At 68.9% G+C, this 26,461-nt stretch overlaps 3 protein-coding genes across 8 annotated transcripts in view; all 3 read left to right on the top strand.

The window, feature by feature from the left end:
• The first annotated feature begins 753 nt into the window (after positions 1-753).
• ELAPOR1 (endosome-lysosome associated apoptosis and autophagy regulator 1) lies at positions 754-11,363 on the top strand. Of its 4 annotated transcripts, none has more exons than XM_072844875.1 (21): positions 754-3,060; positions 3,622-3,814; positions 4,712-4,859; positions 4,972-5,052; positions 5,299-5,404; positions 5,493-5,642; positions 5,868-5,956; positions 6,053-6,230; positions 6,339-6,467; positions 6,552-6,642; positions 6,745-6,850; positions 6,953-7,090; positions 7,177-7,431; positions 8,061-8,234; positions 9,520-9,700; positions 9,838-9,934; positions 10,019-10,120; positions 10,352-10,478; positions 10,561-10,739; positions 10,826-10,991; positions 11,146-11,363. In XM_072844875.1, the coding sequence occupies exons 1-21, from the start codon at positions 2,838-2,840 to the stop codon at positions 11,212-11,214; spliced, it is 2,982 nt and encodes a 993-aa protein (XP_072700976.1). In that variant the 5' UTR covers positions 754-2,837; the 3' UTR covers positions 11,215-11,363. The 4 variants fall into 4 exon arrangements, with proteins under 4 accessions (XP_072700976.1, XP_072700975.1, XP_072700977.1 ...); XM_072844874.1 differs by having other exon boundaries at positions 5,865-5,956; XM_072844876.1 differs by lacking the exons at positions 9,838-9,934; positions 11,146-11,363 and having other exon boundaries at positions 5,865-5,956; positions 9,520-9,696; positions 10,826-10,985.
• A 1,585-nt stretch (positions 11,364-12,948) lies between these two features.
• SARS1 (seryl-tRNA synthetase 1) lies at positions 12,949-19,832 on the top strand. 2 transcript variants are annotated; one of them, XM_072844695.1, is made up of 11 exons: positions 12,949-13,130; positions 15,087-15,157; positions 15,334-15,414; positions 16,070-16,228; positions 16,711-16,854; positions 17,235-17,390; positions 17,890-18,111; positions 18,198-18,327; positions 18,855-19,012; positions 19,101-19,230; positions 19,381-19,832. In XM_072844695.1, the coding sequence occupies exons 1-11, from the start codon at positions 12,995-12,997 to the stop codon at positions 19,539-19,541; spliced, it is 1,548 nt and encodes a 515-aa protein (XP_072700796.1). In that variant the 5' UTR covers positions 12,949-12,994; the 3' UTR covers positions 19,542-19,832. The 2 variants fall into 2 exon arrangements, with proteins under 2 accessions (XP_072700796.1, XP_072700797.1); XM_072844696.1 differs by having other exon boundaries at positions 12,949-13,134; positions 15,091-15,157.
• Positions 19,833-21,149: 1,317 nt separating this feature from the next.
• The window catches only part of CELSR2 (cadherin EGF LAG seven-pass G-type receptor 2), a 32,476-nt gene continuing 27,164 nt past the window's right edge, over positions 21,150-26,461 (top strand). For both annotated transcript variants that reach the window (XR_012039536.1, XM_072844694.1), the window contains exon 1: positions 21,150-24,852. Coding sequence is in view for 1 of the 2 variants with exons in the window: in XM_072844694.1 (XP_072700795.1) it covers positions 21,150-24,852 (3,703 nt within the window). In the remaining variant the exon portion in view is untranslated. The remainder of the gene's footprint in view (positions 24,853-26,461) is intronic.

Genomic DNA, 26,461 nt, shown 5'->3' with positions numbered 1-26,461 from the left:
CCGGTGCCGTTCCCGGGGGTTCCGTTCCCGGGGGTTCCGTTCCCGTTCCCGGTGCCGGTGCCGGGGGCGGTGCCCGGTGCCGTTCCCGGGGGTTCCGTTCCCGGGGGTTCCGTTCCCGTTCCCGGTGCCGGGGGCGGGGGCAGGTGGCGGCAGGTGCGCGCGCGGGGCCGGGCCGTTGGCGGGGGGCGGGGCCGCGGGGCCGGTGCCCGCGCGGGGCCGAGCGCTGCTGCCGCCGCTGCGCCATGGCCGGTACCGGTACCGGGGCCCGGTGGGTGCTGCTGGCGTTTTGCCTGGTGGCCGCCGTGCCACCGGGCCGCACCGGAGAGCGGCTGCACGTCTGCAAGGAGGTACCGGCACCGGAACCGGGAGGAAGGAGGGAGAGGGGGGTGGGGGTGGGGGTGGGGGGAACCGGCAACCGGGGGTACATTCCCCCCCCCACCCCCCGGTAGATGAAACCGATCTCCGTAGCACGGGGGATGCGGATCCGGGGTTGGTCGCTATGGGATGGGGAGGACGGCGACGGGGACGGGGGTCCCGGTGGCACCGGGGATGGGGCTGGTCCCAGCGGTGGGGGGTCCCTATAGCGTGGGGGACCGGCCAGTCCCCGGGGGTTCCAGTCTTGGGGGAGGGGTCCCATGGGGTCCACCACCTATAGGGAACATATGGACTGGGCTGTGCCCTAAATGGGGGGGGGGGGGGGGCTACGCGGGGTCCCCTATAGGGATGGGGGAGGTGGCTTTGCTACTGGGGGTCTCCTTGGGGACCTGCCTGGGGTCATCCTGGGGGTCCCTGGGGCCACCTCCAGCCCCACGTCTGTGTCCCCAGGTTGGTCCCCGTGTCCCGCTCAACTGCCGACCCCGGGGAGACGTTGGGATGTCCCCAAACCCTCCCGGGGCGTGAGCGCTGCTGGGGGTGGTGACAACGGGGGGGACACACACGCGCACACGCACACTCACGTCCCCATCGGCCACGTGCCTTTCCCAGCCTGGCACACGGTGGCCCGGTGGCCAAGTGGGGACAAAGTGTCCTGCGAGGACAAACCGGGGGGCTCTGCCGCTCGCAGGGGCCCGGCCACCTTGGGGACAGCGGTGCTGGGGTGAGTCCCCCGCCAGCTTCCACATTTCCTCCAAATTCCCCTCCCCGGGGGTCTGCGCTCTCCCTCCGTGGGGTCCTCACCTGCCTCCCCCCCCCCGGCACTCCCTCCCCAGCTCTCCCCGACCTGCGGCCGCTTTTCATCTGGGCCAGTAATTTTTTTGTGCCGTGATCCAATTTTTTTGTGTGTGTGTTCCACGGCCCGGAGCTGGAAACAATAGATGGCGGCTGGCACCCGTCCCCGGGAGGGATCGCTCCCACGGAGGGTATGTCCCCTGTCCCCCCCGCCACTGGGGACAGACCTTCTCCCTCCCGTGGCCGGAGCAGGGTGGCGGTAGCAGCCTGGGGTCCCGTCCCCCCCCCGCTGCAGAGCCACCCTGGGGCTGAATTAGGTCGATTTATTTAGATTAAAAAAAAAAAAATCGAAGCTTTTACGACAGGGAGTGATTAACATCGCTCGTCCCAGCCACTCAGCTCCGTGCTGGGGGGGGGGGGAGGAAGTTTGGGAAGAGGCGCAGGTGTTTCCTTCCCAAGGGAATCCCTCGGGAGCAAGAGCGATGTGAGGGGCTCGGAGACCCCGTGGGTGCCCCCGTCCTGGCCATGGCGGTGGGCACCCTCCTCTGCGTCCCTGTCCCGGGGCTGTGGGGGGCTCGGTGCTGCCTGTAGGTGGGCAGGGGTGCTGCAGGCAGAGCCTTCACGCCTCTCCGTCCCCCTTTTCCCCCCCATCGTCACCGTTTCCAGCTGACGGGAAACATCAAAGCGTTGTTTTCTCGCCAGCCTGCCACGCTCCGGCGTCTGCCAGGAGCACGAAGCCACGGCGCCCGGCTCTGAAACCCCAGGGGTGCTGCAGTGGGGGGGTGGGGGGGCTGCAGCCTCGCTCCCTCGCCCCCCTGGTACCCCACCACACCGGTATCAACCACGGAGCGGCCAGACCCGGCCTTCGCCCTGCCCGGGAGATTAACCGCGCCGGCTGGGCTTCACCTGCCCCCGGCATTGCCTCCTTGCCGGCCTTGAGCCAGTCCCAGCTTGGAGGCAGCTGGCGGCACAGGGGGGTCACGGTGCCCCGCTCTCCCCAGCCCTTCGCCTTTCCTCCCGGCTGCACCCTGCTCCAGCATCCAGCCGGGGTGCTCCCGCCGCTGCCGTGGCTCCCCAGCAGGACGGTGCATCCGGGTTGCACCGAGGAGCCTGTTTAATGAGCAACGCGTGCCCCCACGCTTGGGCCACGCCAAGGCACAGGGCGCCGTGCCGGTGACGGTGCCATCTGCTCATCGGCACTCGGGGGATGCCGAGGTTTCAGCCGGCACCCAGGGACGGGGCGGCAGTGCTGGTCGCCTTCACTGCACCGGGGCTGTCTCCGGTGATCACCACGGGGGGATCAGGGAGGTGCTGGGTACGTGCGTGTGGCCTGGGTGACCCCACAGCCCTCCCTGGGGTCTGGTGTCCCGGGGGGGGATGTCCTGGAGTGGGGGGGATCATCCTACCTGAAGCCTCACCCTCAGCATCCCCTGGCCTCAGCATCTCCCCAGCCCGAGCATCCCTCCAGCCCCCGGCGTCCCCTGGGACCTCAGCATCCCCCTGGTCCGAGCATCACCCCAGCCTGGGCCTCCCCCCGCCCCCAGCACCCCCACCCTGAGCATCCCCTGCCCCCAGCACCCCCGGGCTGGGGCCGAGCAGCCTGGCTAAGCTGGCCGAGCCGGGGGACTGGGTGCCGTGGGACGTCGCAACAGCTTAAAACAGAAATAGCGATGCAAGAGGCAGCCGGGCACGCGGGGCGGCGGGCAGCCCCTCGGGGGGAGCGCGGCGGGGGGCTCGGGGCCGCAGCTCTCCCTGGGTGTTTTCTCTTCCAGTCCGAGTACCACTACGAGTACACAGCGTGCGACAGCATGGGCTCGCGGTGGAGGGTGGCCGTGCCACACACGCCGGGACTCTGCACCGGCCTGCCGGACCCCGTCAAGGGCACCGAGTGCTGTAAGGTTGGGGGGCGGATGGGGGGGTCCTGGGGTGTGGGAAGGGCAGGGAAACGAGGGCGAGGGGAGGGAGAGGAGCGGCGAGACGAAGCGCAGCTTTTCGTCAGCTCTGTCGCAGCGCGATGCCTTCAAAGGCGGCGACGGGACCTGTCTGCTCGGCAGCGGTACGCGCTCGTTAGCACTGCCAGCTCGTCACGGGGAAGGCCGGGATGCGATGAGGGGGATGGACATCCCCCCCCCCCAGCCTTGGGGGGTGCCCTGGCTCTGCCGCGTGCTTTGGCAGGGGGTCGCATCCTGCCTGGTGCTCGCTGCTTTTTAAAGAGCTGGCGGTCAGGCAGGGAAGTGCCACGGAGTTGCCAAAAATCATAAACTGGAGCGGGGGGGGTTGCTTTGCTGCCGTGGGGCCGCGCAGGGATGCTCGAGATGGGGGATCCCAGAGCTGGCCAGGCACCTCCGCTAGCGGGGAGCGCTCCGAAAAGCAGAGCTGAGGATGACGAGGCTGAAGCAGTGGTGGGGGAGTGGGGGGCGACCACCCTGACACCCCCTCATTGCACGTGGGCAGCTTTCTCCTGCAAGGCGGGCGAGTTCCTGGACATGAAGGCGCAGGCGTGCAAGCCCTGCGCGGAGGGCACCTACTCGCTGGGCACCGGCGTCCGCTTTGACGAGTGGGACGAGGTGCCCCACGGCTTTGCCAACGTCGCCACCAACCTGGAGGTCGACGACGGCTTCGGCGACGCAGTGGAGAACTGCACCGCGTGAGTTGTCACACCGCCGCCGGCACGGCTCTTCCCGTTAACGGGAAGCGGGGGGCTGGAGCCCGGCTGCTCGTCCCCGGGAGGACGCTGGGGGACTCGGCCACCCCGGCGCAGCGGGGATGGGCACGGTGCAGCAGTGAGCAGGATGGGTGCTGCAACACCTCCGTGCATAAATAGCACCCCATTTCCCCGACACCCTGTCCCCCACGCTCTTTCTGTCACCCTTCCCTGGGAGGCGATGCAGGCAGGGCGCTGCGGGGGACACCCGGCCACAGCAAGGGGCCACCCCGGCAGCATCAACCCCACCCGCGGTGGCAGGACCCCAACCCCATGGGAGACCCACACCAACCCTCCTCAGAGAGGGAGCACCCATGGGAGTCCCCCCACCTTTACGGCGCGAACCGGTGCCTTTATTTTCCACCGCAGCCCATTGATCAGCGCCGGCAGCCACCGAACCCTCCTGCCAGCCGGTTGCACCGGCAGCCGCCGAGCTGCCCCGCGCCGCAGCATTTATGCAACTTGCAAATGTAACCTACTTCCAGCAGCACTTTAATTATTCAGCCGCCGTCCCCGGCGCGGCAGGATCCCCCTCTCCTCCTCCTCGCAGCCCACCCGCCTCTCGCCGGCGCGGCGGGATGGGCTGGGGAGGGAGAGGTCCCCCAGGGATAAGCGTCCGGCCACTGCACCGTGACGTGTCCCCTGGGCTGTCCCCAGCGCCCAGCTCTCCATCCTCGGTCCCCAGGGTTCCCCATGCTGTCCCCAAGCCCGGGCTGTCCCCAAACCTCCTCCCTGCTCCACTCACCTGGGGACCGTCACAGCCGTCCCCGCCATCCCCATCCCGGCTGCCGCGGGGTTCAGACCGGTGACGGAGCCCACGATCTGTGCCACCCGCCCCAGGTCGACGTGGGTGCCGCTGGGGGACTACATGGCCTCCAACACGGACGAGTGCACGGCCACCCTGATGTACGCCGTCAACCTCAAGCAGTCGGGCACCGTCTCCTTTGAGTACATCTACCCCGACAGCAGCATCGTCTTCGAGTTCTTTGTAGGTGCCGGTGACCAGAGGGGTGCAGGGCTGGAGGGTGGGGGTCCCTGGGGACATGGGGGGTCCCTGGGGTCGTGGGCGGGGGGTCCCTGTCCTCACACTGGCTCCTCAGGTGCAGAACGACCAGTGCCAGCCCACGGTGGAGGAGTCGCGCTGGATGCGGACGACGGAGAAGGGCTGGGAGTTTCACAGCGTGAGTGCGGGGGGGGCAGGAGGTGACGCGAGGGGGGTCCCTCGGCGCAGCCCCCAGGGTCCCTTGTCCCTCCCCGGGGAAGAAGATGCTCCAGGAGGATGCGGAGGGGGCGGTGGGCGATGGCAGACAGGGGTTAGTGCCTCAACCCCCCACCCATGGGTGCCAACCCCCTCCCCAGCAGTGGGACCACCCAACCCTGCTCCCCCTGACCCCCCCTCCCCAGCACCCCCCCAATCCCTTTTCCAGGTGGAGCTGAGCCGCGGCAACAACGTGCTGTACTGGCGGACCACGGCTTTCTCCGTGTGGTCCAAGGTCCCCAAGCCGGTGCTGGTGAGGAACATCGGCATCACAGGTAGGTGGCTGCAGGCTGGGGGGGGTCCCACCGCCCCCCCCCCCCAACCCCCATGGCTCCCGCACCCTGAGCACCCTCCCGCTGCCAGGGGTGGCTTACACCTCCGAGTGCTTCCCCTGCAAACCCGGCACCTACGCCCCCGCCGCCGGCTCCTCCGCCTGCCAGCTCTGCCCTGCCGACACCTTCTCCAGCAAAGGAGCCACCGCCTGCCAGCCCTGCGAGCCCGCCACCTACGCCGGTGAGAGATGGCAGCCGGGTCCCCTTGTCCCCCCACCCTCTGCCCTGCGGGGATGCCCCCGGGGAAGGGAGAGGCGATGCGAGGGGCAGGGAGCACCTGCCATCCCTTGGTGGGGTGGGGACGCGGGCATCCCGCCGGTGGCACGGTGGCAGGGCATCGCGTGGGGACAGCGGTAAGGTGCCCTCGCCGGGCCGGCTCAGCCGCCCTCTGCCCCGCGGTCAGCAGAGCCCGGCTCGGCGTCCTGCAAACCGCGGCCGCCCTGCACCGACAAGGATTACTTCTACACCCACACGGCCTGCGACGCCCACGGGGAGGTACGGCCCGGGGGGTATATGGGGGGGCCGGCACCCCCTGTCCCTGTGTCCCCGTCCCCCCCTGCCCAGCTCAGCCCCCCGCTCCCGCCCGGGCAGACCCAGCTGATGTTCAAGTGGGCAGAGCCGAAAATCTGCAGCGAGGAGCTTCCCCAGGCGGCCAAGCTGCCCCCGTCCGGGGTGAAAACCAAGTGCCCCCCCTGCAACCCCGGCTTCGCCAAAAGCAACGGCAGCGCCTGCCAGCCCTGCCCCTACGGCTCCTACTCCAACGGCTCCGGTAAGGACGTCACTGTCATCGTCCCCAAGAGGTGGCCAGGGCACCCGGAGCTGCCGGGGGGAGAGGTGGGTGCCACCCCGGTGCAGGGTTGTCCCCTCCTGTCCCCAGGTTGCCTCAGCTGCCCGGCAGGCACCGAGCCGGTGCTGGGGTTGGAGTACAAGTGGTGGAACGTGTTGCCCCCCAACATGGAGACCACCGTCCTCAGCGGCATCAACTTCGAGTACAAGGGGATGGCAGGTAGCGCCGGGACGCTGTCCCCTTGCCGTCCCCTCCCACGGGGGCAGCCGGGGACCCCGCTGAGCCATCGCCGTGTCCTCGCAGGCTGGGAGGTGGCCGGGGACTACATCTACACGGCGGCGGGAGCCTCCGATAACGACTTCATGATCCTCACGCTGGTGGTCCCCGGCTTCAGGTGAGGTGGGGGCCAGCACCGGGGTGTCCCCGGGGAGGTGGGGAACAGTGCCGTGGCGCAGAGCCCGGCAGTGTCCTCACGCCGTCCCCGCGCTGTCCCCAGCCCCCCGAGCCCGGTGCTGGAGGACGCGGAGAGCAAGGAGGTGGCCAGGATCACCTTCGTCTTCGAGACGGTCTGCAGCGTCAGCTGTGAGCTCTACTTCATGGTGGTGAGTGGGGGGGACACGGGGGGGATTTGAGGGGGGGGAACACCAGGTTCGGGGGAGACACACCCGGTTTGGGGAGGTCCCACTATCCCCGTGTCCCCACAGGGCATCAACTCCCGCACCAACACGCCGGTGGAGACGTGGACGGGCCCCAAGGGGAAGCAGTCCTACACCTACGTCGTGGAGAAGAATGCCACCATGAGCTTCACCTGGGCTTTCCAGCGCACGCCCTACCACGAGGCGGTGAGGGACGGCGGGTGACCCCCCAGGGGGGCTGCGGGTGCCGGGGGGCACGGGTGGGCGATGGTGATGGGTGCTCTCGGTACCAGGGCCGGCGGTACACCAGCGACGTGGCCAAGCTCTACTCCATCAACGTCACCAACGTGCTGGGAGGGGTGGCATCCTTCTGCCGGCGCTGCGCCCCCAAGCTGGCCGGATCCTGCGCCCCGTGTCCCCCCGGGAACGCCGTGGACCGCAGCTCGGGCGCCTGCCGGCCCTGCCCGCCCAGCACCTACCTGCGGGGTCACCCCTCCGACGGCATCCCCGCCTGCCACCCCTGCGGCCCCGGCACCCGCAGCAACCAGGTGCTCGTCCCCGCATGTCCCCTGGGGGCGGGGGTCTGTGGGGTGGCGATGCCAGCCGCCCCCGGCCATCCCAAATGGGTGATGCTGTGGGCCCCGGGGGGGTGACACCAGCCCCCCACCCAAGATGTCCCAGATAAGTGGCACCAGCCAGCTCCAAGAGGGTGACACCAGCTCCGCAGCCATCTCTGACAGGGGGATGCCAGCTCTCCCCTCCCCCCCCCATCATGGGTGGGTGACACCAGCCCCTCTGGTCATCCCGGGGGGGTGACAGTATCTGGTCCTGGATGGGCAATGCCAGCCCCCCAGCCGTCCCCAGGGAGGTGACACCAGCCCCCCCCGGCCATCCTGGGTGAGTGACACTGTCTGGACGGGTGATGCCAATCCCCAGCTGCCCCCAGGGAGGTGACACCAGCACCCCTGGCCATCCTGGATGGGTGACAGGGTGGGTGACAGTATCGGACCCTGGGTGGGTGACACCACCCGCCCCGGCTGTCCCCGACGGGTGATGCCAGCCCTCCGCTGTCCCCGAGGGGATGATCCCATCTCTCCCCGATGGGTGACACTGTTTGTCCCCGGCGGGGTGACGCCAGCCCCCGGCCGTCCCTGACTGCCACCTCCCGCCACCCCAGCTCCGCTCCCTCTGCTACAACAACTGCAGCTTCTCCCTGGCGCTGCCGGGCCGGATCCTGCACTACGACTTCTCGGCGCTGGCCGCCGGCACGGCCTTCGCCAGCGGCCCCAGCTTCACCGCCAAGGGCCTCAAGTACTTCCACCACTTCAACATCAGCCTCTGCGGCAACCAGGTGAGGCCGGGGCGGCAGGCGGCGGTGCCCGCCGTGCAGGCAGCACCCGCAGCGCTGCCTGCGGGCACGGGGACGGCGTTAGTGCCTTCCCCGGGCCGTGGGAACAGGCAGGGATGGGTGCACGTGGCGATGGGAACGCGTGTGCGCAGGCGTATATAGGGCACACACACGTGCGCACGCGTGTATAGGGCAGACGCGCAGGTAGGCGTGCGGGTATAGCGCAAAGACGCGCACGCGTGCAGTCATGCAAACACCGGCAGTCATGCAAACGTGCAAACACATGCCCGTAGTCGTGCAAATGCGTGCCCGAGTTGTGCAAACGCAGGTGTGCATGCAGTCATACAAGAAGACGTGCAAACGTGCACATAGTCACGCAAACACATGCACGGCCAGGCAAATGCATGCACACAGTTGTGCAAACACGGGTGTGCATGCAGTCATACGTGCGCACATGCACAGCCATGCCAACACACGTGCACACTCATGCGAACACACATGCACGCATGCACAGTCACGCACACTTGCACACTCATGCAAACACATATGCACACCTGCAGTCGTGCAAACATGTGCACATGGTCATGCACACACATGCCGTCATGCAAACGCGTGCATGCAGCTGTGCAAACACAGGTGTACGTGCAGACATATGTGCACACATGCACGTAGTCATGCAAACGCGTGCACACTCATGCAAACACACATGCAACTGCGCACAGTCATAGAAACACACTCGTACACACTTGCACGCTCGTGCAAACACACGCACAGGTGCACACTCATGCAAATACATGCAAATGTGCACACTCACACACACTTGCACACTCATGCAAACATATATGCACACCTGCAGTCGTGCAAACACGTGCACATGGTCATGCACACACATGCCGTCATGCAAATGCGTGCATGCGGTTGTGCAAACACAGGTGTACGTGCAGACATATGTGCACACATGCAAACACACATGCACGCTCATGCAAACACACACGCATGCTTGTGCAAGCACACACACACGCACGGAGCCATGCAAACACACGTGCAACTACCCGCAGTCTTACAAACACTCACGCACACTTGCACGCTCGTGCAAACAGGCAGACGCACGCACAAACACTCATGCAAACACACCCGCACGCCCCCAGTCCTGCCAACACGCGCGCGTGGCCGTGCACACACAGGTGCACACGCAAATGTGCGCCGTCACATGCGGACACGCGCACACGCGTGCAGACACGCGTGTGCCATCGCCGCCCGGCGTCACCCCCCTCTTCCTCGCCGCCAGGGCAGGAAGATGGCCTCCTGCACGGACAACGTGACGGACGCGCGGCTGCCGGCGGGCGAGGGGGACCCTGCCCGGGTGGTGACGTCCTACGTCTGCCAGTCCATCCTGGTGCCCCCCGACGTCATGGGCTACAAGACGGCCGTGTCCTCGCAGCCCGTCAGCCTGGCCGACCGCGTCGTGGGTGAGCCGGGACTCGGGGTGCTCCGGGGTCCCCCTTCTCCCCCCAGCCCGGAGCAAACCCCCGTGGTTTGAGCTTCATCCTCGCCGTCCCCTCCCGTGGGACCCCGGTGCCACCGGGACACCCCGCTCTCGCCGCAGGTGTCACCGCCGGCTCCACGCTGGACGGCATCGCGTCCCCCCCCGAGCACTTCCCCCCCGGCCACCCCGACCTGCCCGACATCGTCTTCTTCTACAGGTGAGGGTGGGTGACCGAGGGGAGCACACGCAGCCGGGGACCCCGCTGTCCCCCACGCTGAGCCCCCCGTGTCCCCCTCGGCAGGTCCAACGACGTGACACAGCCCTGCAGCGGCGGCCGGGCCACCGCCATCCGCCTGCGCTGCGACCCGCTGCGCCCGGGCACCGGCACCCTGGCCGTGCCCAGGTAGGTGGGGACGGTGCTGGGGACCAGGGTGGCTTTGGGGAGCGGGGGGGAGCGTCCTCAACCCCCCCCCCCTGGGGTGGCACCCCTATCTCCTGCCCACCCTGGCTGGCAGGGCGTGGGGTGCGTCCCTTGGGTGCTTTGCTTTGGGGACCCCGCCGTCCCCGTGCCCGGTGTCCCCCACCCTGGGTGTCACCACCGGCCGAGCCCCCTCCTCGTTCCTTCCCCCCCCAGCAAATGCCCCGAGGGCACCTGCGACGGCTGCACCTTCCACTTTCTCTGGGTGACGGGCGAGGGCTGTCCCCGCTGCTCCGCCAGCCACTATCGCCCCATCGTCGGCGCCTGCCTCGGTGGCATCCAGGTAGGACCGTGACACCAGGCGGGATGCCACGGGGATGGGCTGGGGGTCACCCACCCCGCTGAGCCCCCTGTATCCCCCCCAGAGAACCACCTACGTCTGGCGGGAGCCCCGGCTGTGCCGCGGCGGGCAGAGCTTGCCGGCACAGAAGGTGAGGAGCTGCCGGAGCGTGGATTTTTGGCTGAAGGTGGGGATCTCTGCCGGCACCTGCGCCGCCATCCTGCTCGCCGCCCTTGCCGCCTACTTCTGGAAGAAGAATCAGAAGTGAGTGGTGCCACCAGGATGTGGGGGGGACGGTCATCACCATGGGGGGTTGCTGCCACCGCTCCCTGTCCCCTCGCTGTCCCCAGGCTGGAGTATAAATATTCCAAGCTGGTGATGAACGCGGCGGCCAAGGAGAGCGAGCTGCCAGCGCCGGATAGCTGTGCCATCATGGAGGGGGAGGACGCCGAGGACGACCTGGTCTTCGCCAGCAAGAAATCGCTTTTTGGCAAAATCAAGTCCCTCACGTCCAAGGTAAAGGGCGGGGGGGCGGGGGGCACAATCCCGGAGCAGACACCGGAGAAGCCACAGCGGTGGTGTGGTGTGCGGCTGCTCCGTGCCTCAGTTTCCCCGTCCCAGGGGGGAAGAGGGGTCGGGGAGGGCTCACTGACGCCGAGGCTCGCCGCAGAGGACGCCGGATGGTTTCGACTCCGTCCCGCTGAAGACGTCGTCCGGCAGCACCGCCATGGAGCTGTGACGGGGCGGGGGGGCCCCCCCGCGCTCACCCCCCCACCCCTCAACGTGGCCTTAGGGACCCGCTTCGGACCGGAGCTTCGTTACGGCTTTTGTACGTCCCCTCCCCCGTGTCCCCCCCCCAGCCAAGCGCCGAAAATTGCCAAATACAGGTGTGGGGTTTGTACGACGGCTCCGTGTGTCCCCCCGCGGCACCGGGACACCGGCACCGGCACACGTGGGTGTGAGCTGGTCACGCCAAAATGGGGGGGGGGAGCGTGTTAAGTGCGTGCACGAGCGTAGCACCCGTGTGTGCACACGTGTGCGGGGTGCTTGTGCACGGGGTGGGGTTGCACGCGTGGGCGTGTGGCGTGGGGATGCGTGTGCACACGTGTGTGTGCGTGCACACGGGTGGGTGGGGTGGGTGTTCACACGCTGGGGGCGTGTGCGTGTGGATGCGGGTGGGCGCGTGCACACGCGTGTGCGAGCTCCAGCCGTGGCACGGCTGCCTCCTGCGCTGCTGTCGCAGCTCGGGGTGCCGAGGCGAGTGCGTGGTGGACCGTGGCTGTGCCAGGCCACGCCGTGCCGGGCCAGGCCGTGTCATGCTGTGCCATGCCAGGCCATGCCGTGCCGTGCCGTCCCATGCCGTGCCAGGCCATGCCGTGCCATGCCAGGCGAGCTGTGCCACAGCCCGGCACCAGCCCCGTACCCGCATCTCCCTGCCCGGGCTCACTTGGTCGCCAGCACAAATTGGCCAATTCGGGTGATTCTGCCCCAAAGTGGGTGCCCGATGCCGGGAGCTCCCAGCACGGCATTTCCCACCGCCGCCGTGGCACGCGGGTCAGCGTGTCCCTCCCCCAGTGCGGGGCACACCGGGGGTCCCCTGCGGCCTCGCTCCCGAAGCCCCTCCTTCCTGCAGACCCCGGGGTCCCCCGGCACGAGGGGGGGTGGGGGCCGGTGCCAGCCCCCCTGGGACCCCCCGACCCTTTTTACCCGGTTCTCCGCATTTTCTAGGCGGTGCCGGGGGATCCGCATGTCCTGGCAGCGCAATAAAGACGGATCTTTCTGGCCCCCGCCTGGCTGCCCCGTCTCGGGGGGACGAGGACGGGGTCCCCACACGGGTGGGGGCACCCAGGACCCCTCCGGGAACCCCCCAGGGACCGGACGGTGGGGATGGCGGGGGGCTGCTCCTGTGGCGGTGGGTGGCCACCCCAACCCGCCTTCCCCGGGGGGCCACGTCCCGGGATGTGTCCCCCGATGGGGACCGGCGCCCGGTGCTGGGGGGGGCCGCGCTGCCGCTGGTGGAGGTGAATGTTGGGGTGCCAGGGCGTATTGTGGGGTGCCATGGGGAGCCGTGGTTGTGCCGTGGGGTGCTGCAGGGGGGCGCGGGGGACGCGTGGGGACACCCAGGGACTCCTGGGGATGCTGGCGGGTGCGGGGGGGCCCGGGGATCGGGGTACCCAGGGGCCACCAGAATATCCGGGGGCCGCTGAGGGGAGCCAGGGAGACAGAGGGACACCCGGGGACGCTCGGGGACACCCAAGCAGACACCCAGAGTCCCCGGGGACCCCCGGGGGTGCCGGGGGATGCCCGGACCCCCCCGCTGCCCCCGCCCCGCTGCGCTGCCGCCGCTCCACCAGGGGGCGCTGTTCCCCGCGGCTCGCCCGCCCCCGCCCCTCCAGCGCCGCCTGGCGGCCGGCGGTGGCGCTGCCTGCGCAGGCTGGCTCTCTGCGCATGCGCCGCCTCGCACATGCGCGCCGGGGGGCGGCTGCTGCCGGGGGCTGACAGGAGCCGCCGCCGCCATCATGGTGCTGGACCTGGACCTGTTCCGCGCCGACAAGGGCGGCGACCCCGCCATGGTGCGGGACATGCAGCGCAAACGCTTCAAGGACCCGGCGCTGGTGGACGCGCTGGTGCGGGCCGACGGCGCCTGGCGGAGGTGTACGTGGGGCGGAGGGCCGGGCCGGGCCGGGGGCTGGCACCCCCGGGCTGGGGGGGGGCTGAGGGGGCCTGGCGCCCCCCGGGGCTGGGGGACCCCCAGGAGGGCCTGTCACCCCCCTAGAGGGGACCCTCTGTCCCAGGCTGGGCACGTCCGCTCTTACACGCCCCCGGGGTGGGGAACCCCTCTCAGCCCCCCCCAGCCTGGTGGCCTGTCCCCAGGTGATGGCCCCCATCTCCCCTCTCCAGGGATGGGGGATCTCTCAGGGGTCCCTCTCTTCCACCCCCAACCCCCCAGGGCTAGGAGCCTGTCACCAGATTGATCCCCAAACCCCCTCACCAAGGCGGGGTGACCTTTGGGGGGTCCCTCCCAGCCCCGGGGGATCTCCTCGGTGGATCTTTCCCCTCCGCGACTGGGGGAAACTGTGAGTGGATCCCTGGGGGGGCCGGGGGTCTGTCCCTGGGTGGATCCCCCTCACCCCCTTCCCTACGGCTGGGGAGAGGTTCTCCCGGTGGATCCCCCCCTTTCCCCCTGCAGGGCTGGGGCAGGTCCCCGTTGCCAGTCCCCCTTGGCCTGGCCCGCACATGGAGCCCCCCCAGTGATGCGGCCCCCCCGGTGATCCAGCCCCACTGGTGATCCGCAGGGATCCGCTCCCTGCGCTGCTGCCCGAGCCGCACTGCTGCAGGATCCGGCTGGGCAGGGCAAGGGGTCCCGCAGTGGGGGTACACCCGTGCCCGGTCGGTTCGGAGGGGCAGGAGCAGGGGCAGCTGCAGGGGCAGCTGTCCCCATCGCCCTCGGCCCGGGCGGGAGGTCGGGCAGCGGGAGCTGCCGTCGAGTCCCGATTTTGGGTGCCTGGGTGCAGAGGAGGGTGTGGTGGGAGGCGAGGAGGGGTGGGTACCCCAGAACCCCGCAGTTCCCAGGGCACCCCGGTCCCCCTCGCCGCCGCCGCGGGATGAAAGAGGCAGCTTTAAACACGCTTTTAATTCCGTTGCCTTGATGTGAATGAGCCCGGCCCTGCTTAATCACGCCCGGCGCGTCCCCTGGCTCCGGCCGTGCCGTCATCACCTCCTTAATTTTATCCGAGGGCCTTTCATCCCGCAGGACCAGCCAGCTTTCCAGGCTGGCGGTGGGGGCTGCGCCCCGGCCACTTCCCCACAGAGCCCCGTCCCGTCCCGGCGGCGGTGGGTGCTGCGGAGGGGTGCGCTGGCGTGTAACCGCGAGGCGCAGGGCTGGCAGGACGCACTGGCGAGCAGCCGGCTGATGCAATCCCGTGTCTGCCGGTGCCGCGGTGCCGTAGGGTCCACCGGAGGCTGCCAGGGTCATGTTTGCTGTGCCCTGTTCCCTGGTTCTTAACGCTTTGTGTTTCGTGAGTCTGCATCACCCCACCCCCACCCCCGTGGGTCTGATCCTGCCTGCAGATGGGGATGTCACCCTGCTGGGGTGACGCATCCCTGGCGTTGGTGTGTCTCTGATTTGGGCTGCCCTGCCAGGAGGGGCTCTGGGCTCTGCCCTTCCCAGCCCTGGTGTCACCAAGGGGGATGTCCCCAGTCCCCTCATCGAAGAGCCCAAATCTCATCGCTGTGGCCCCAGAGCCCTGGATCTGCTCAGCCCTCAGCGGCCCCAGCCCAGTGTGGGGGTCCTGGTGGGGCTGTGGCTCGTCTCCACGGCCCGGTGCAGCGTCACTTGGGGTGTTTCCAAATGACACCCCTGCGTGGGAGCCCTTTGCTCCCCACGTCTCTGCCCCACATTGCGGCCAGCCCCACACCGTGCTCTCACACAGTCAAACCCTCCCCTGTCCTTCCGAAACACTCGGGGCCAGCAGCGATGGGCGTCCCTGGAGCTGCCGTCCCCTCTCCTCCCACCTGAGGCTTCGTGGCCCCTCTCAGTGCCGGACAGAGATCCCGGCCCCGCTCCCACTCATGCGGCTGGCTGACGGCGCCCTCCCCTCTGCTTTCTAGGCAGGTTTCGTGCCGATAACTTGAACAAGCTGAAGAACCTGTGCAGCAAAACGATCGGAGACAAGATGAAGGTGAGGCACAAAGGCAGAGAGTCCTGGCAGCGATTCATTGGTGGGACATTACTAACTGGTGGCATCTCCCCTAGGTCTCTGCTCTCCAGGCCTCTCCCTCACATCATTGAGGAATGTTTTTACCCTGGAGCTTTGCTCTTTAACCCTGCTAGGGTTTCTTTTTCCTCCTGCTGCAGAAAAAAGAGCCAGTGGGGGCGGACGATTCTGTACCGGAGAGTGCGCAGAACCTTGACGAGCTCACGGCCGACATCCTGGGGGTGAGTCTGACTTCGTCTCCCCCCACTGTGCTGCTGGCCCACCCAGTTTGTCCAGCACTTTGCCTGTAATTGCCCAAGTTAGTGGCATGAGGTCCCCAAAACCCTGGCACCAAGCGAGAGGGGACTGCCTGAGCCCCCTGCCAGGAGGATCCTTGTTTCCTCCCGTCCGGCACAGCAATAGCCAGCTCTTCTCAGTGTCCTTCACCTAAAGACCATTTCAGCCTCAGTCTGTGGCAGCTCCCGGCCTGCTCCCCAGCACAGGGCTCGTCCAGCGCTTCCCCGGGGGATTTGAGCAGCCTCAATCATTACGTGTCCTCTGCAAGTCCCTTCCTCCCTGCCCATTCCCCTTCCCAATTCGTTAACTGCGATGTTTAATGAGCGTAGCGCTGGCCAGCTTTTGCTGCCATGGGAGCTGACTGCTCCCCCTTGTCCCTGCCGGGCGCTGTGTGATGCCGTAGCTCGCTCAGGCCCTTTCAGAGCCTGACTTATGTCGGTCCTTTGTCCCCTCGGGCTGTTGTTTGATGTGTTCAGTCCTCGGTTTCGCTCCAGAAGCTGTGTCGGTCGGACGAGGGTCCGTGATTAACCACGCTCGGCTGCCAGCCCCCTCTCCCTGGCAGTTTCTTCCCTTCCCTGCCTCACCCGGCTGCCTGCGCAGGCTCTGCAGGTATCCCAGATCAAGAAAGTCCGTCTCCTCATCGACGAAGCCATCCTCAAGTGCGACGCCGAGCGCGTGAGGCTGGAAGCAGAACGTTTTGAGAGCCTCCGGGAGATCGGGAACCTCCTCCACCCCTCGGTGCCCATCAGCAACGATGAGGTAGGGACAAGAGTGCTCTCGGGGCCGGCCGCGCCGGTTCATCAAAGCCAGACAACTGCCGGCAAGCGGGGGGCTCGCTGCGGGGAGGTCCCCCCCAGCCCGCAATCAGCGGGCGGGTGAATGAAATCTGCATGACAAGACAGTGTTTCCTGCCGAGAGCAGACAAAGAGCAGCTCAGACAACGCTGGACACGGCCATTGTTGGGGGAATACATGGGAAACTCGCTTCCAGCCGGGGGGCTGGGATCTCCCTCCACTGCCTTCATTCATCCGGCAGGAATATTTTGCTGGGGGAACACAATCGGGCCGGCCGGCTGCCAAGTGGCCGCATAATAAGTGACTGGCCAGGATCAGGACTGGGGTTCCAGGCTCTGTAGTGTGGGATCCCAAACTGGGCCCAGTGCAACACAGAGACTGGTGTCGCCGCAGCCCTGGAAGCTGAGGTGATGGGCTCCCCCTCCTCTTCTCTCCGTCTTTGTGCAGGACATGGACAACAAGGTGGAGCGGGTCTGGGGCGACTGCAGCTGCAGGAAGAAGTATTCCCACGTGGACCTGGTGGTGATGGTGGACGGTTACGAGGGAGAGAAGGGGGCCATCGTCGCAGGCAGCCGGGGCTACTTCCTTAAGGTGAGAGCCCAGACCCCCGTGGGGGCACGGAAACGATCGGAGCCAGAGCTGAGGGAAATGAGGGGGGACGGGGGTCCTGGCTTCTGCTCCCCTGGGCTGAGCTCGCTGCAGCGATGGCAGCCTCCACGGCAGCGTGAGCTCACGCTGAGCCAGCTCATCGCGTGGGACGGGCTCCGGCTTCAGTGGTGCTGCCGCCGTGGCCTGGGCACCCTCCAGATCCGCTCCGGCGTCCCTGCCGCAGCCGGAGGGTGATGCTGAGCCTGGCAGTCAGAGCAGCCTGGAGCTGGCGTGGGCTCCGTGTGCTCCCGGACCCGCTGAGCGAGAAGGGGTGGCACAGCGGGGTGCGTGTGTGACAGGCGGTGGCTTCCCTTGTCCCCCAGGGTCCCCTGGTGTTCCTGGAGCAGGCCCTGATCCAGTACGCCCTGCAGAGCCTCCGCGCCAAGGGCTACACTCCCGTCTACACCCCCTTCTTCATGCGGAAGGAGGTGATGCAGGAGGTGGCCCAGCTCAGCCAGTTCGACGAGGAGCTCTACAAGGTGAGCGGCTCGACGCCCGCCGGGTCTCTGTGTCTCGCCACCTGGCACCCACCGTCCCCTCCGGGCGCCGGCTTTCTGACCAAGCCACCGCCACGCGGCTTCCCCCACGGGGAGGGAGCCGGCTGAGATCCCCTCTGCCCCGGCGAGGCCGCAGCAGCGGCTCCCTTCTGCTCCCTATCTCCGGGGTCCATCTTTGTGGCCTCGGTCCCTGCTGAGGCGGTTGTCATGGCAATGCGGTGACGGGGAGGTGGCTCGTCCCCAGCTTTGCTGGCGGGAGGCCATCGGGGCTTTTGAAGGAGGCCAAACAAGCAGCAAACGGCAGCTGCTCCCTTTCCCGAGCCACCTTGTCCCCGCTCTGAGCGCCGGCCCCGGAAAGCCCCGCTGCCTGTCCGTGTGCAGGCAGGGAGAGCGGCTGCCTGCACATCTGCCAGGGAGCGTCTGTCCCCGGAGGTGCGGGAGCAGCTGGGGAAGGGGGACGGTGGCTCTCGTCCCCCCCCAGGTGATCGGCAAAGGCAGCGAGAAGGCCGACGACAGCTCCATCGACGAGAAGTACCTGATCGCCACCTCGGAGCAGCCCATCGCTGCCCTGCACCGGGACGAGTGGCTGAAGCCAGAGGATCTGCCCATCAAGTACGCGGGGCTGTCGACCTGCTTCCGTCAGGAGGTGGGCTCGCACGGCCGCGACACCCGCGGCATCTTCCGCGTCCACCAGTTCGAGAAGGTGAGAGGAGCGGGGCGGCGTTCCCGCCGGGAATTTGGGGCTGTATCCGGGGCCGGTGCCACCGCGGGGTTCCCTTCTCTTTGCAGATCGAGCAGTTCGTCTACGCCTCACCCCACGACAACAAGTCGTGGGAGATGTTTGAGGAGATGATGGCCACGGCGGAGGATTTCTACCAGTCCCTGGGCATCCCCTACCACATCGTCAACATCGTCTCGGGTAGGGGCAGGGGCTGCGGCACCGGGGCCACCTCTCTGTGCCGTGCCGGCCTGGGAGGACACCGGCCACCTCTGCCAGCGCCTCGGGTGTCGCCCTGGCCCTGACCCACTTCCCGGCTCGGCTTTCTTTGTCCCTGGCTCGCCTGTCCCCAGACCCGGCGAAGGGGAGGAGGTGCCTCAGCCCCCGGGGTGGAGGAAGGAGACGTTTGTTTTTCTGCAGAGATCCTCTGCTTTGCTCTGGGTCTGCCGGGAGCCGGTGTGGGTACCGCACTGTGCCGGGACTGTCCCCGCTGTCCCTTCCAGAGGGACAGTTTGAGTGTCCCAACTCCTCCTGGGAGCTCTCCCAGGAAAATGATCCCGTTTAAACGCTCCTTCCCGGCCTCAGCGCTGCGGGGCAGGAACCCCACGTCCCTTCTGAAGTCACCTCGGAGGCTTCACGCCTTCAGCCCGTGCTGCTGTCCCCGGGGAGGGGCACGTTCAGGGGGGCAGCGGGACCCCCCTGCTCAGCGCTGCGCCCCTGTCTCCCAGGCTCCCTCAACCACGCTGCCAGTAAGAAGCTGGACCTGGAGGCCTGGTTCCCCGGTTCCGGCGCTTTCCGCGAGCTCGTGTCCTGCTCCAACTGCACCGACTACCAGGCACGCCGCCTGCGCATCCGCTACGGCCAGACCAAGAAGATGATGGACAAGGTGAGGCCGAGCTCGTCCTCCTTGTGTCCCGCTTGTCCCCTCCTCCCCTTTGCCATGTCACCCCCCCCCGGCCGTGTCCCCGCCGCAGGTGGAGTTCGTGCACATGCTCAACGCCACGATGTGTGCCACCACCCGCACCATCTGCGCCATCCTGGAGAACTACCAGACGGAGGAGGGCGTCCGCGTCCCGGAGAAGCTCCGGGACTTCATGCCCCCAGGTAACGCCCAGCACCCTCCCTTCCCCACCCAGCCTGGGTGCCCCACGCCCCCCAGTGCCCCCTCCCCATCCCCCTCCCTCCAGGCCGGGGGGCGGGAGAGCCGTGGAGGGGGGGTTGTGACGTGTGGCGCCCGCTCTCCCCCCTGCCCAGACCTGCGGGAGCTGATCCGGTTCGTGAAGCCGGCGCCCATCGAGCAGGAGCTCTCCAAGAAGCAGAAGAAGCAGCAGGAGGGGGGCAAGAAGAAGCCGGGGGGGGGAAGCGAGCGGGTGCTGGAGGAGCAGATGCAGAACATGGGCGTCAACAGCGCCTGAGTCCTGCCCCTCCCGCCCGGGACCTTTCGGGGGCCTCCCGGATCATCTCGCCTTCATCGCCGCCTGGGCCTGCGCCCGTCACCCTCGCTTCGGGGCCCGTCCGTGGCGGGGAGCCGCCGGTCACCGCCTGCGCCCCCCGCCCCGCGGCACGGAGCACCGCGCTCCCGCGGGACGACGGACTGACGCTGTCGGGGCTGCGGTCCCCCCTCCGCCGAGCGGGGCCGGGGGTCCCCCGTCCCGGGGGAGGGAAAATGTCCTCTCCCTCGGTCCAATAAAGCCAAGAACTGCTGAGCTGCGTGTCCGGGGGGGCGGGAGGGAAGGGGGGGTGCTCTGGCCCCCTCTGCCCCGGCCCCGCACAACGGCCCGGACAAAGGCCGCCCCGCGGGAGCCCCTGTGCAATTCAGCGAGGGGCCGGGCCCCGCTCGCCCAGCTGCCGGGGGGGGGGGGGCTGCGTGCCTCAGTTTCCCCAAGGGAAGGGGGTCCCGGGCTGTGCGTGGGAAAGCCGTGGCTGCGCCCACGGGTGCTGGGGAGGGAAGCCAGGCGTCTGCCCCCCCCCCCCCCCCCCCCGGGGCAGCAGCCGCCGAGCCGGTCGGGCTCGCCCTCGCCCCGCTCCCGTTTGAAGGGCGCCGGGGCCGCCGGCCAGGGCGGGGAGAGGCCCCGCTGAGTCACCGCGGCCCTCGGCGGGTGCCGGGGGGTCCCCGGGCGCTCCCCAGCCCCCACCCGCACCCGTCCGACCCGTTCCGCTGCCGGGGCCCCCGGGCCCGGCCCTGCACCGTCCTGCCCGGCACCCACGCCCTGGGCCCGACGCCGGCTGCCAGGCCGGGTGCCAGGCGGGCTGCACCCACGTCCCCCTCCGCCCCGCTGGGCCCCCGTGGGGGTGCACCCCCCCCCCCCGGCCTCCCAGTGCCCCCCTCGTCCCCCAGTATCCCCAGGCCTCCGTGCCTCCGGTCCCTCCCGGCGCTCCCAGTCCTTCCCGGTTTGTCCCGGTGCCCCCCAGTCCCGGTGCGACGGGGCCGGCCCAGGCCTGCGGTGCACCCCGGAGCGGCTCCACGGGGCTGGGAGCGGGGTGGGGTGCGGGGACCCCCCGCGTGCAGCAGTGACACAGGGGGGAGGGGGTGCGTGTCACGCGTGTGCTGCGCGGGCGTGCCCTGCGCGGGCTGTGCGCGTAGCGTGTGTGCAATGCGTGCCGCCGCGCGTGCCCCGCGTGGGCGCAGTTCCTGCGTGTGCAACGCGCGTCTTCCCCGTGCGCGTGCAATACGTGCGTGTGCAACGGGCCCGCGCGTGTGCACGCGCCACGGGCGCGCGCGGCACTGCGTGTGCGACACCCACGCGCGTCCGTGCCCTCTGCCCGTGCATCCCCCCCCCCCCCTTCCCCCCCCACCACCACCTCCCCGGGCCCGCGCTGCCCCCGCTGCCGCTGCGGGCGGGGCCGGTGCCGCGGGCGGGGCCCGGGGGAGGGGGGGGGGGGGGCGGGCGGCGGCGCCTTTAAGCGCGGCGCAGGTCGGTGCAGCGGCGGCCCCGCCCCGGCGGGCGCGCGCGGGCGGCGGGAGGGGCGCAGGCGGCGGCGCGGGGCGCAGCGGGCACCGGCGGCAGCGGCCGCACCGCGCCATGGGCGCTCCGCCCGCCCGCGGGGCCGCGCTCCCGCTGCTGCCGCCGCCGCCGCCGCTGCTGCTGCTGCTGCTGCTGCTGCTGCCCGCGCCGGGCCAGCCCCGCCGCCCGCCCCCGGGACCCGCCACCGGCATCGGCACCGGCACCGGCATCGGCACCGGCACCTGCCCGCCCGGCGCGCTCCTGCCGCTGCTCCGGCCCCGCGGCGGCACCGGGGACAGCGGCAGCTCCGGCGGCACCGGGGACAGCGGCGGAACGGGGCCCTCCCCCAGCATCGGCGCTTCCAGCGGCACCGGGGACAGCGGCGGCGCCGGGCCCTCTGCGGCCGCGGGCGGCTCCGGCGGCTCCGGGGACGGCGGCGGCGGCGGCGGCGGCGGGGGTTCCCGAGGCACCGGCGGCACCGGGAGCCCCGGCGGCACCGGGGACACCAGGGGCAGCGGGAGCCCGGGGGGTTCCCAAGGCCATGGGAGCACCGGGGACACTGGAGGCACTGGGAGCACCCAAGTCCCCGGGGACACCGGGAGCACCCGGGATACTGGACACACCGGGGACACTGGGAGCAGCAACATCCCCACGGACACCGGGAGCACCGGGGACGTGATGAGCACCAGGGATGTTGGGGACACCGGGGGCACCCGAGTCCCCAGGAACACCAGGGTTACTGGACGCACTGGGGAGACTGGGAAAGTCCCCAGGGACACCGGGAACACCAGGGTTACTGGACGCACTGGGGAGACTGGGAAAGTCCCCAGGGACACCGGGAACACCAGGGTTACTGGACGTAATGGGGACACTGGGAAAGTCCCCAGGGACACCAGTAGCACCAGGGAGACAATGGGTACCGGGGATGTTGGGGACCCCCTGAGCACGGGGGCCACCAGGAGCCCCGTGACCCGCAGCCCCTCCCGCTGGCGCCGCAGCCCCAACACGGCGCCGCAGTTCCAGCCCTCCAGCTACCAGGCCTCGGTGGGGGAGAACCGGCCGGCGGGGACACCAGTGACGCGGGTGACGGCAGTGGACCCCGACGAGGGGGAGGCGGGCCAGCTGCGCTACGCCATGGCCGCCCTCTTCGACAGCCGCTCCGACGCCCTCTTCGCCATGGACCCCGTCACCGGCGCCGTGACCACCGCCGCCCCCCTGGACCGTGAGAGCAAGAGCACCCACGTCTTCCGGGTGACAGCGGTGGACCACGGGACGCCCCGGCGCAGCGCCATGGCCACGTTGACGGTGACAGTGAGCGATGCCAACGACCACGACCCGGCCTTCGAGCAGCTCGAGTACCGGGAGAGCGTGCGGGAGAACCTGGAGGTGGGCTACGAGGTGCTGACGGTGCGGGCCACCGACGGCGATGCTGGTCCCAACGCCAACGTCCTCTACCGTCTCCTCAACGCCGGCGGTGCCAACGAGGTCTTTGAGATCGATCCCCGCTCAGGCGTCATCCGCACCCGCGGCCCCGTGGACCGCGAGGCAGTGGAGGCCTTCAAGCTGTTGGTGGAGGCCACGGATCAGGGCCAGGAACCGGGACCCCGCAGCGCCACGGCCACCGTCCGCATCGCCGTGGAGGACGACAACGACAATGCACCGCAGTTCAGCGAGAAGCGTTACGTGGTGCAGGTCCCTGAGGACGTGGCGCCCAACTCGGCCATGCTGCGGGTGACGGCCACCGACCGCGACAAGGGCAGCAATGCCCTGGTGCACTACAGCATCGTCAGCGGTAACACCCGCGGCCACTTCTACATCGACGCGCAGACGGGCGCGCTGGACGTGGTCAGCCCCTTGGACTACGAGGTCAGCAAGGAGTTCACCCTACGGATCCGGGCGCAGGACGGCGGCCGCCCGCCCCTCTCCAACATCAGCGGCTTGGTCACCGTCCAGGTGTTGGACGTCAACGATAATGCCCCCATCTTCGTCAGCACGCCCTTCCAGGCCACCGTGCTGGAGAACGTGCCGGTGGGTTACTCCGTCATCCACGTTCAAGCCATTGACGCTGATTCGGGTGACAACGGCCGGCTGGTCTACACCCTCCTGGAGACCGGCGCTGGCTTCCCCTTCGCCATCAACAACAGCACAGGGTGGATCGTGGTGGCCTCCGAGCTGGACCGGGAGGTGGTGGACTTCTACAGCTTCGAGGTGGAGGCGCAGGACCAGGGCAACCCCCCCATGGCCTCCTCGGCCAGCGTCAGCGTCACCGTCCTGGACGTCAACGACAACAGCCCCGAGTTCACGCAACGGGAGTACGGCGCCCGCCTGAACGAGGACGCGGCGGTGGGCACCAGCGTCCTCACCGTCTCCGCTGTCGACCGCGACGCCAACAGCGTCATCACCTACCAGATCTCCAGCGGCAACACCCGCAACCGCTTCTCCATCACCAGCCAGAGCGGCGGTGGGCTCATCTCCCTCGCCCTGCCCCTGGACTACAAGCTGGAGCGGCAGTACCTCCTCACCATCGCCGCCTCCGATGGCACCCGCCAGGACACAGCCCAGGTGGTCATCAACGTCACCGACGCTAACACCCACCGACCCGTCTTCCAGAGCTCCCACTACACCGTCAACGTCAACGAGGACCGGCCAGTGGGCACCACCGTGGTGGTCATCAGCGCCACAGATGAGGACACGGGGGAGAACGCCCGCATCACCTACCTGATGGAGGACAGCATCCCCCAGTTCCGCATCGCCGCCGACACGGGGGCCGTCACTACCCAGATGGAGCTGGACTACGAGGACCAGGTGTCCTACACCCTGGCCATCACGGCACGTGACAACGGCATCCCGCAGAAGTCCGACACCACCTACCTGGAGATCCTGGTGAGCGACGTCAACGACAACGCGCCCCAGTTCCTCCGTGACTCCTACCAGGGCTCCATCTATGAAGACGTGCCCGCCTTCACCAGTGTCCTCCAGGTCTCCGCCACCGACCGTGACTCGGGGCTCAACGGCAGGGTCTTCTACACCTTCCAAGGGGGTGACGATGGCGACGGCGACTTCATCATCGAGTCCACCTCAGGCATCGTCCGCACCTTGCGCCGCCTCGACCGGGAGAACGTGCCACTCTACGCCTTGCGAGCGTTCGCTGTCGACAAGGGGGTCCCGGCCAAGCGGACGCCGGTGGAGATCCAAGTGACGGTGCTGGACGTCAACGACAACCCGCCCGTATTCGAGCGGGACGAGTTCGACATCTTCGTGGAGGAGAACAGCCCCATCGGGCTGGTGGTGGCCCGGATCACGGCCACCGACCCTGATGAGGGCACCAATGCCCAAATCATGTACCAGATCGTGGAGGGCAACATCCCCGAGGTCTTCCAGCTGGATATCTTCTCCGGCGAGCTCACTGCCTTGGCCGACCTGGACTACGAGTCCAAGGCGGAGTACGTCATGGTGGTCCAAGCCACCTCGGCCCCCCTGGTCAGCCGGGCCACCGTCCACGTCCGCCTTCGCGACGCCAACGACAACAGCCCCCAACTCAAGAACTTTGAGATCCTCTTCAACAACTACATCACCAACCGCTCGGGCAGCTTCCCCGGGGGGGTCATCGGCCGCATCCCGGCCTACGACCCCGACGTCTCCGACAGCCTCACCTACGCCTTCGAGCAGGGGAACGAGCTCAACCTGGTGCTGCTGGACCCCCGCAGCGGGGATCTGCGCCTCAGCCCCGCCCTGAACAACAACCGCCCGCTGGAGGCCGTCATGAGGGTCTCCGTCTCAGGTAAGACCCCCCCCAGCCCGTCCCGGGGTGGGGTGGCTTGGAGGTCCAAGGTTTGGGGCTGGGGAAGCCCTTGTGGGTGCCCCCCCCACCCTTCTGCATGGTCCTGAGGTGGTTTGGGGTCCCACTACCCTATCTTGTCTGCCCCCACCCTCCAGATCTGGGGGGTGATGGGGATGCTGTGCTCCCCCCAACCCAGACATCCCAGCTGGAGGCAGTCGGGGTCCCCAGCACCCCCTTTTCCTTCCCCACCCCCGGTCTCAGCCCTGGGGTGTCTGGGGGGGTCCAATACCCCAGTGCATGGGGGTTTTTTGCGGGGGCTCGGGACCCTGTAGCAGGGGTTTGGGGGCAGGAGCCCATGTGTGTATTTGGGGGTCCTGGCACCTCGCTGGGTGTTGCTGGGGGCCAGGACCCACTGCCTGTGTCTGGGGGAGGGGCGCAGGGCCTGTACGTGTATTTGGGGGGCAGAGCCTGGGGTGTGCATGGGGGGTCCTGGTACCCTTATGTGCGTGTTACGGGGGACCTGATGGGTGAATTTGGGGGGCTCAGGGTCCAGTGCAGTATTTGGGGGGTCCCAGCACCCCACTGCATGTGTTTCCAGAAGACTTGAATCTGGGGGGCACTGGGCCTGGGGTGTGTATTTGGGGGTCCTGGCACCCTGGCCTCTCCATTGGGGTGTCCCCAAAGCCAATGCATTTGTTTGGGGGGTCCCCAAACCCAGTGCATCTGTTTGGGGGTCGCTGGCGGGCAGGGGCCAAGGGGGGGCCATGCCGGCGGTGCTCAGCGCGGTTTGGGCCGGGGGGGCCGGTGGGTGCTGCCGAGGGGGGTCACCGCAGGGTGGGGGAGCGGCTCCTCGGCCACCCCCGGGCAGGGAGGGAAACTGGGTCCCGGGCCGTGTCGTGATGTCCCTTGTGCCCAGCCACGTGTCCCCCACCGCCCTCCACCCCCCCCAGGCCCCCCCGGCCTGGGGTCCCCGCTCCAGCTGCACAAAAGGAGGGGGCAGGGAGCCCCCATGCCCAGGCTGTGCCCCCCCAGCACGGGGGGCGGCCGGGACGGGAACAAAGGGTCCGGCCATAGCTGGGCCCCCGCGGCCGCAGCCATGGCAACCCCCCGGCCACCAGCCACGGGCCACCGGGCAGCCCCGGCTCCCCACCATCCCCCCCGGCATCGCCCCTTCCCCTTCCCCCCGGCTGTCCCCACGCTTCCTCTGTCCATCTGTCCGCCCGCCGCCCGCTCTCCATCTGTCCCACATCCCGCTGCCCCTCGTCCTGGCCAGGAGGAGGAGGAGGAGGAGGGAGGTGGGTGTCCCAGTGCCGGGCAGAGCCTTCGCCCCCCTGCCCCATGGCACTGCCGGGTGAGTCCGGACGGGTGCTGTCCCCGTCCCGCGGTGGCCATCAGGGTGGGTGCCCCAGAGCGGGTGCTGTCCCGGTCCCGCGGTCGCTGAGCGGGTTGGGCATCCCACGCTCGGGCCATCCCCCTCCCATGGTGGCCAAGCGGAATGGGCACCCCATGGCCAGCACCGTCCCCATCCTGCAGTGGCCGAGTGGCACGAGCGCCCCATAGCCAGCACCAGCCCCATAACCAGCACCGTCCCCATCCCGCCATCTCTGTC

The sequence above is a fragment of the Ciconia boyciana genome, chromosome 23, assembly GCF_034638445.1.
Source record: "Ciconia boyciana chromosome 23, ASM3463844v1, whole genome shotgun sequence".
Lineage (NCBI taxonomy): Eukaryota > Metazoa > Chordata > Aves > Ciconiiformes > Ciconiidae > Ciconia > Ciconia boyciana.
Note: the sequence above shows the minus strand (reverse complement) of the source record. Positions and strands in the feature narration are given on the sequence as shown.

Coding starts and splice junctions, on each gene's coding strand:
- SARS1 (XM_072844695.1), top strand. CDS start 12,995: ATGGTGCTGGACCTGGACCTGTTCCGCGCCGACAAGGGCGGCGACCCC. Junction 16,855..17,234: donor GCCGGGGCTACTTCCTTAAG/GTGAGAGCCCAG, acceptor CTTGTCCCCCAG/GGTCCCCTGGTGTTCCTGGA. Junction 18,328..18,854: donor CATCGTCAACATCGTCTCGG/GTAGGGGCAGGG, acceptor CCTGTCTCCCAG/GCTCCCTCAACCACGCTGCC.
- ELAPOR1 (XM_072844874.1), top strand. CDS start 2,838: ATGCAAGAGGCAGCCGGGCACGCGGGGCGGCGGGCAGCCCCTCGGGGG. Junction 7,091..7,176: donor GCACGCCCTACCACGAGGCG/GTGAGGGACGGC, acceptor TCTCGGTACCAG/GGCCGGCGGTACACCAGCGA. Junction 9,935..10,018: donor GACATCGTCTTCTTCTACAG/GTGAGGGTGGGT, acceptor CCCCCTCGGCAG/GTCCAACGACGTGACACAGC.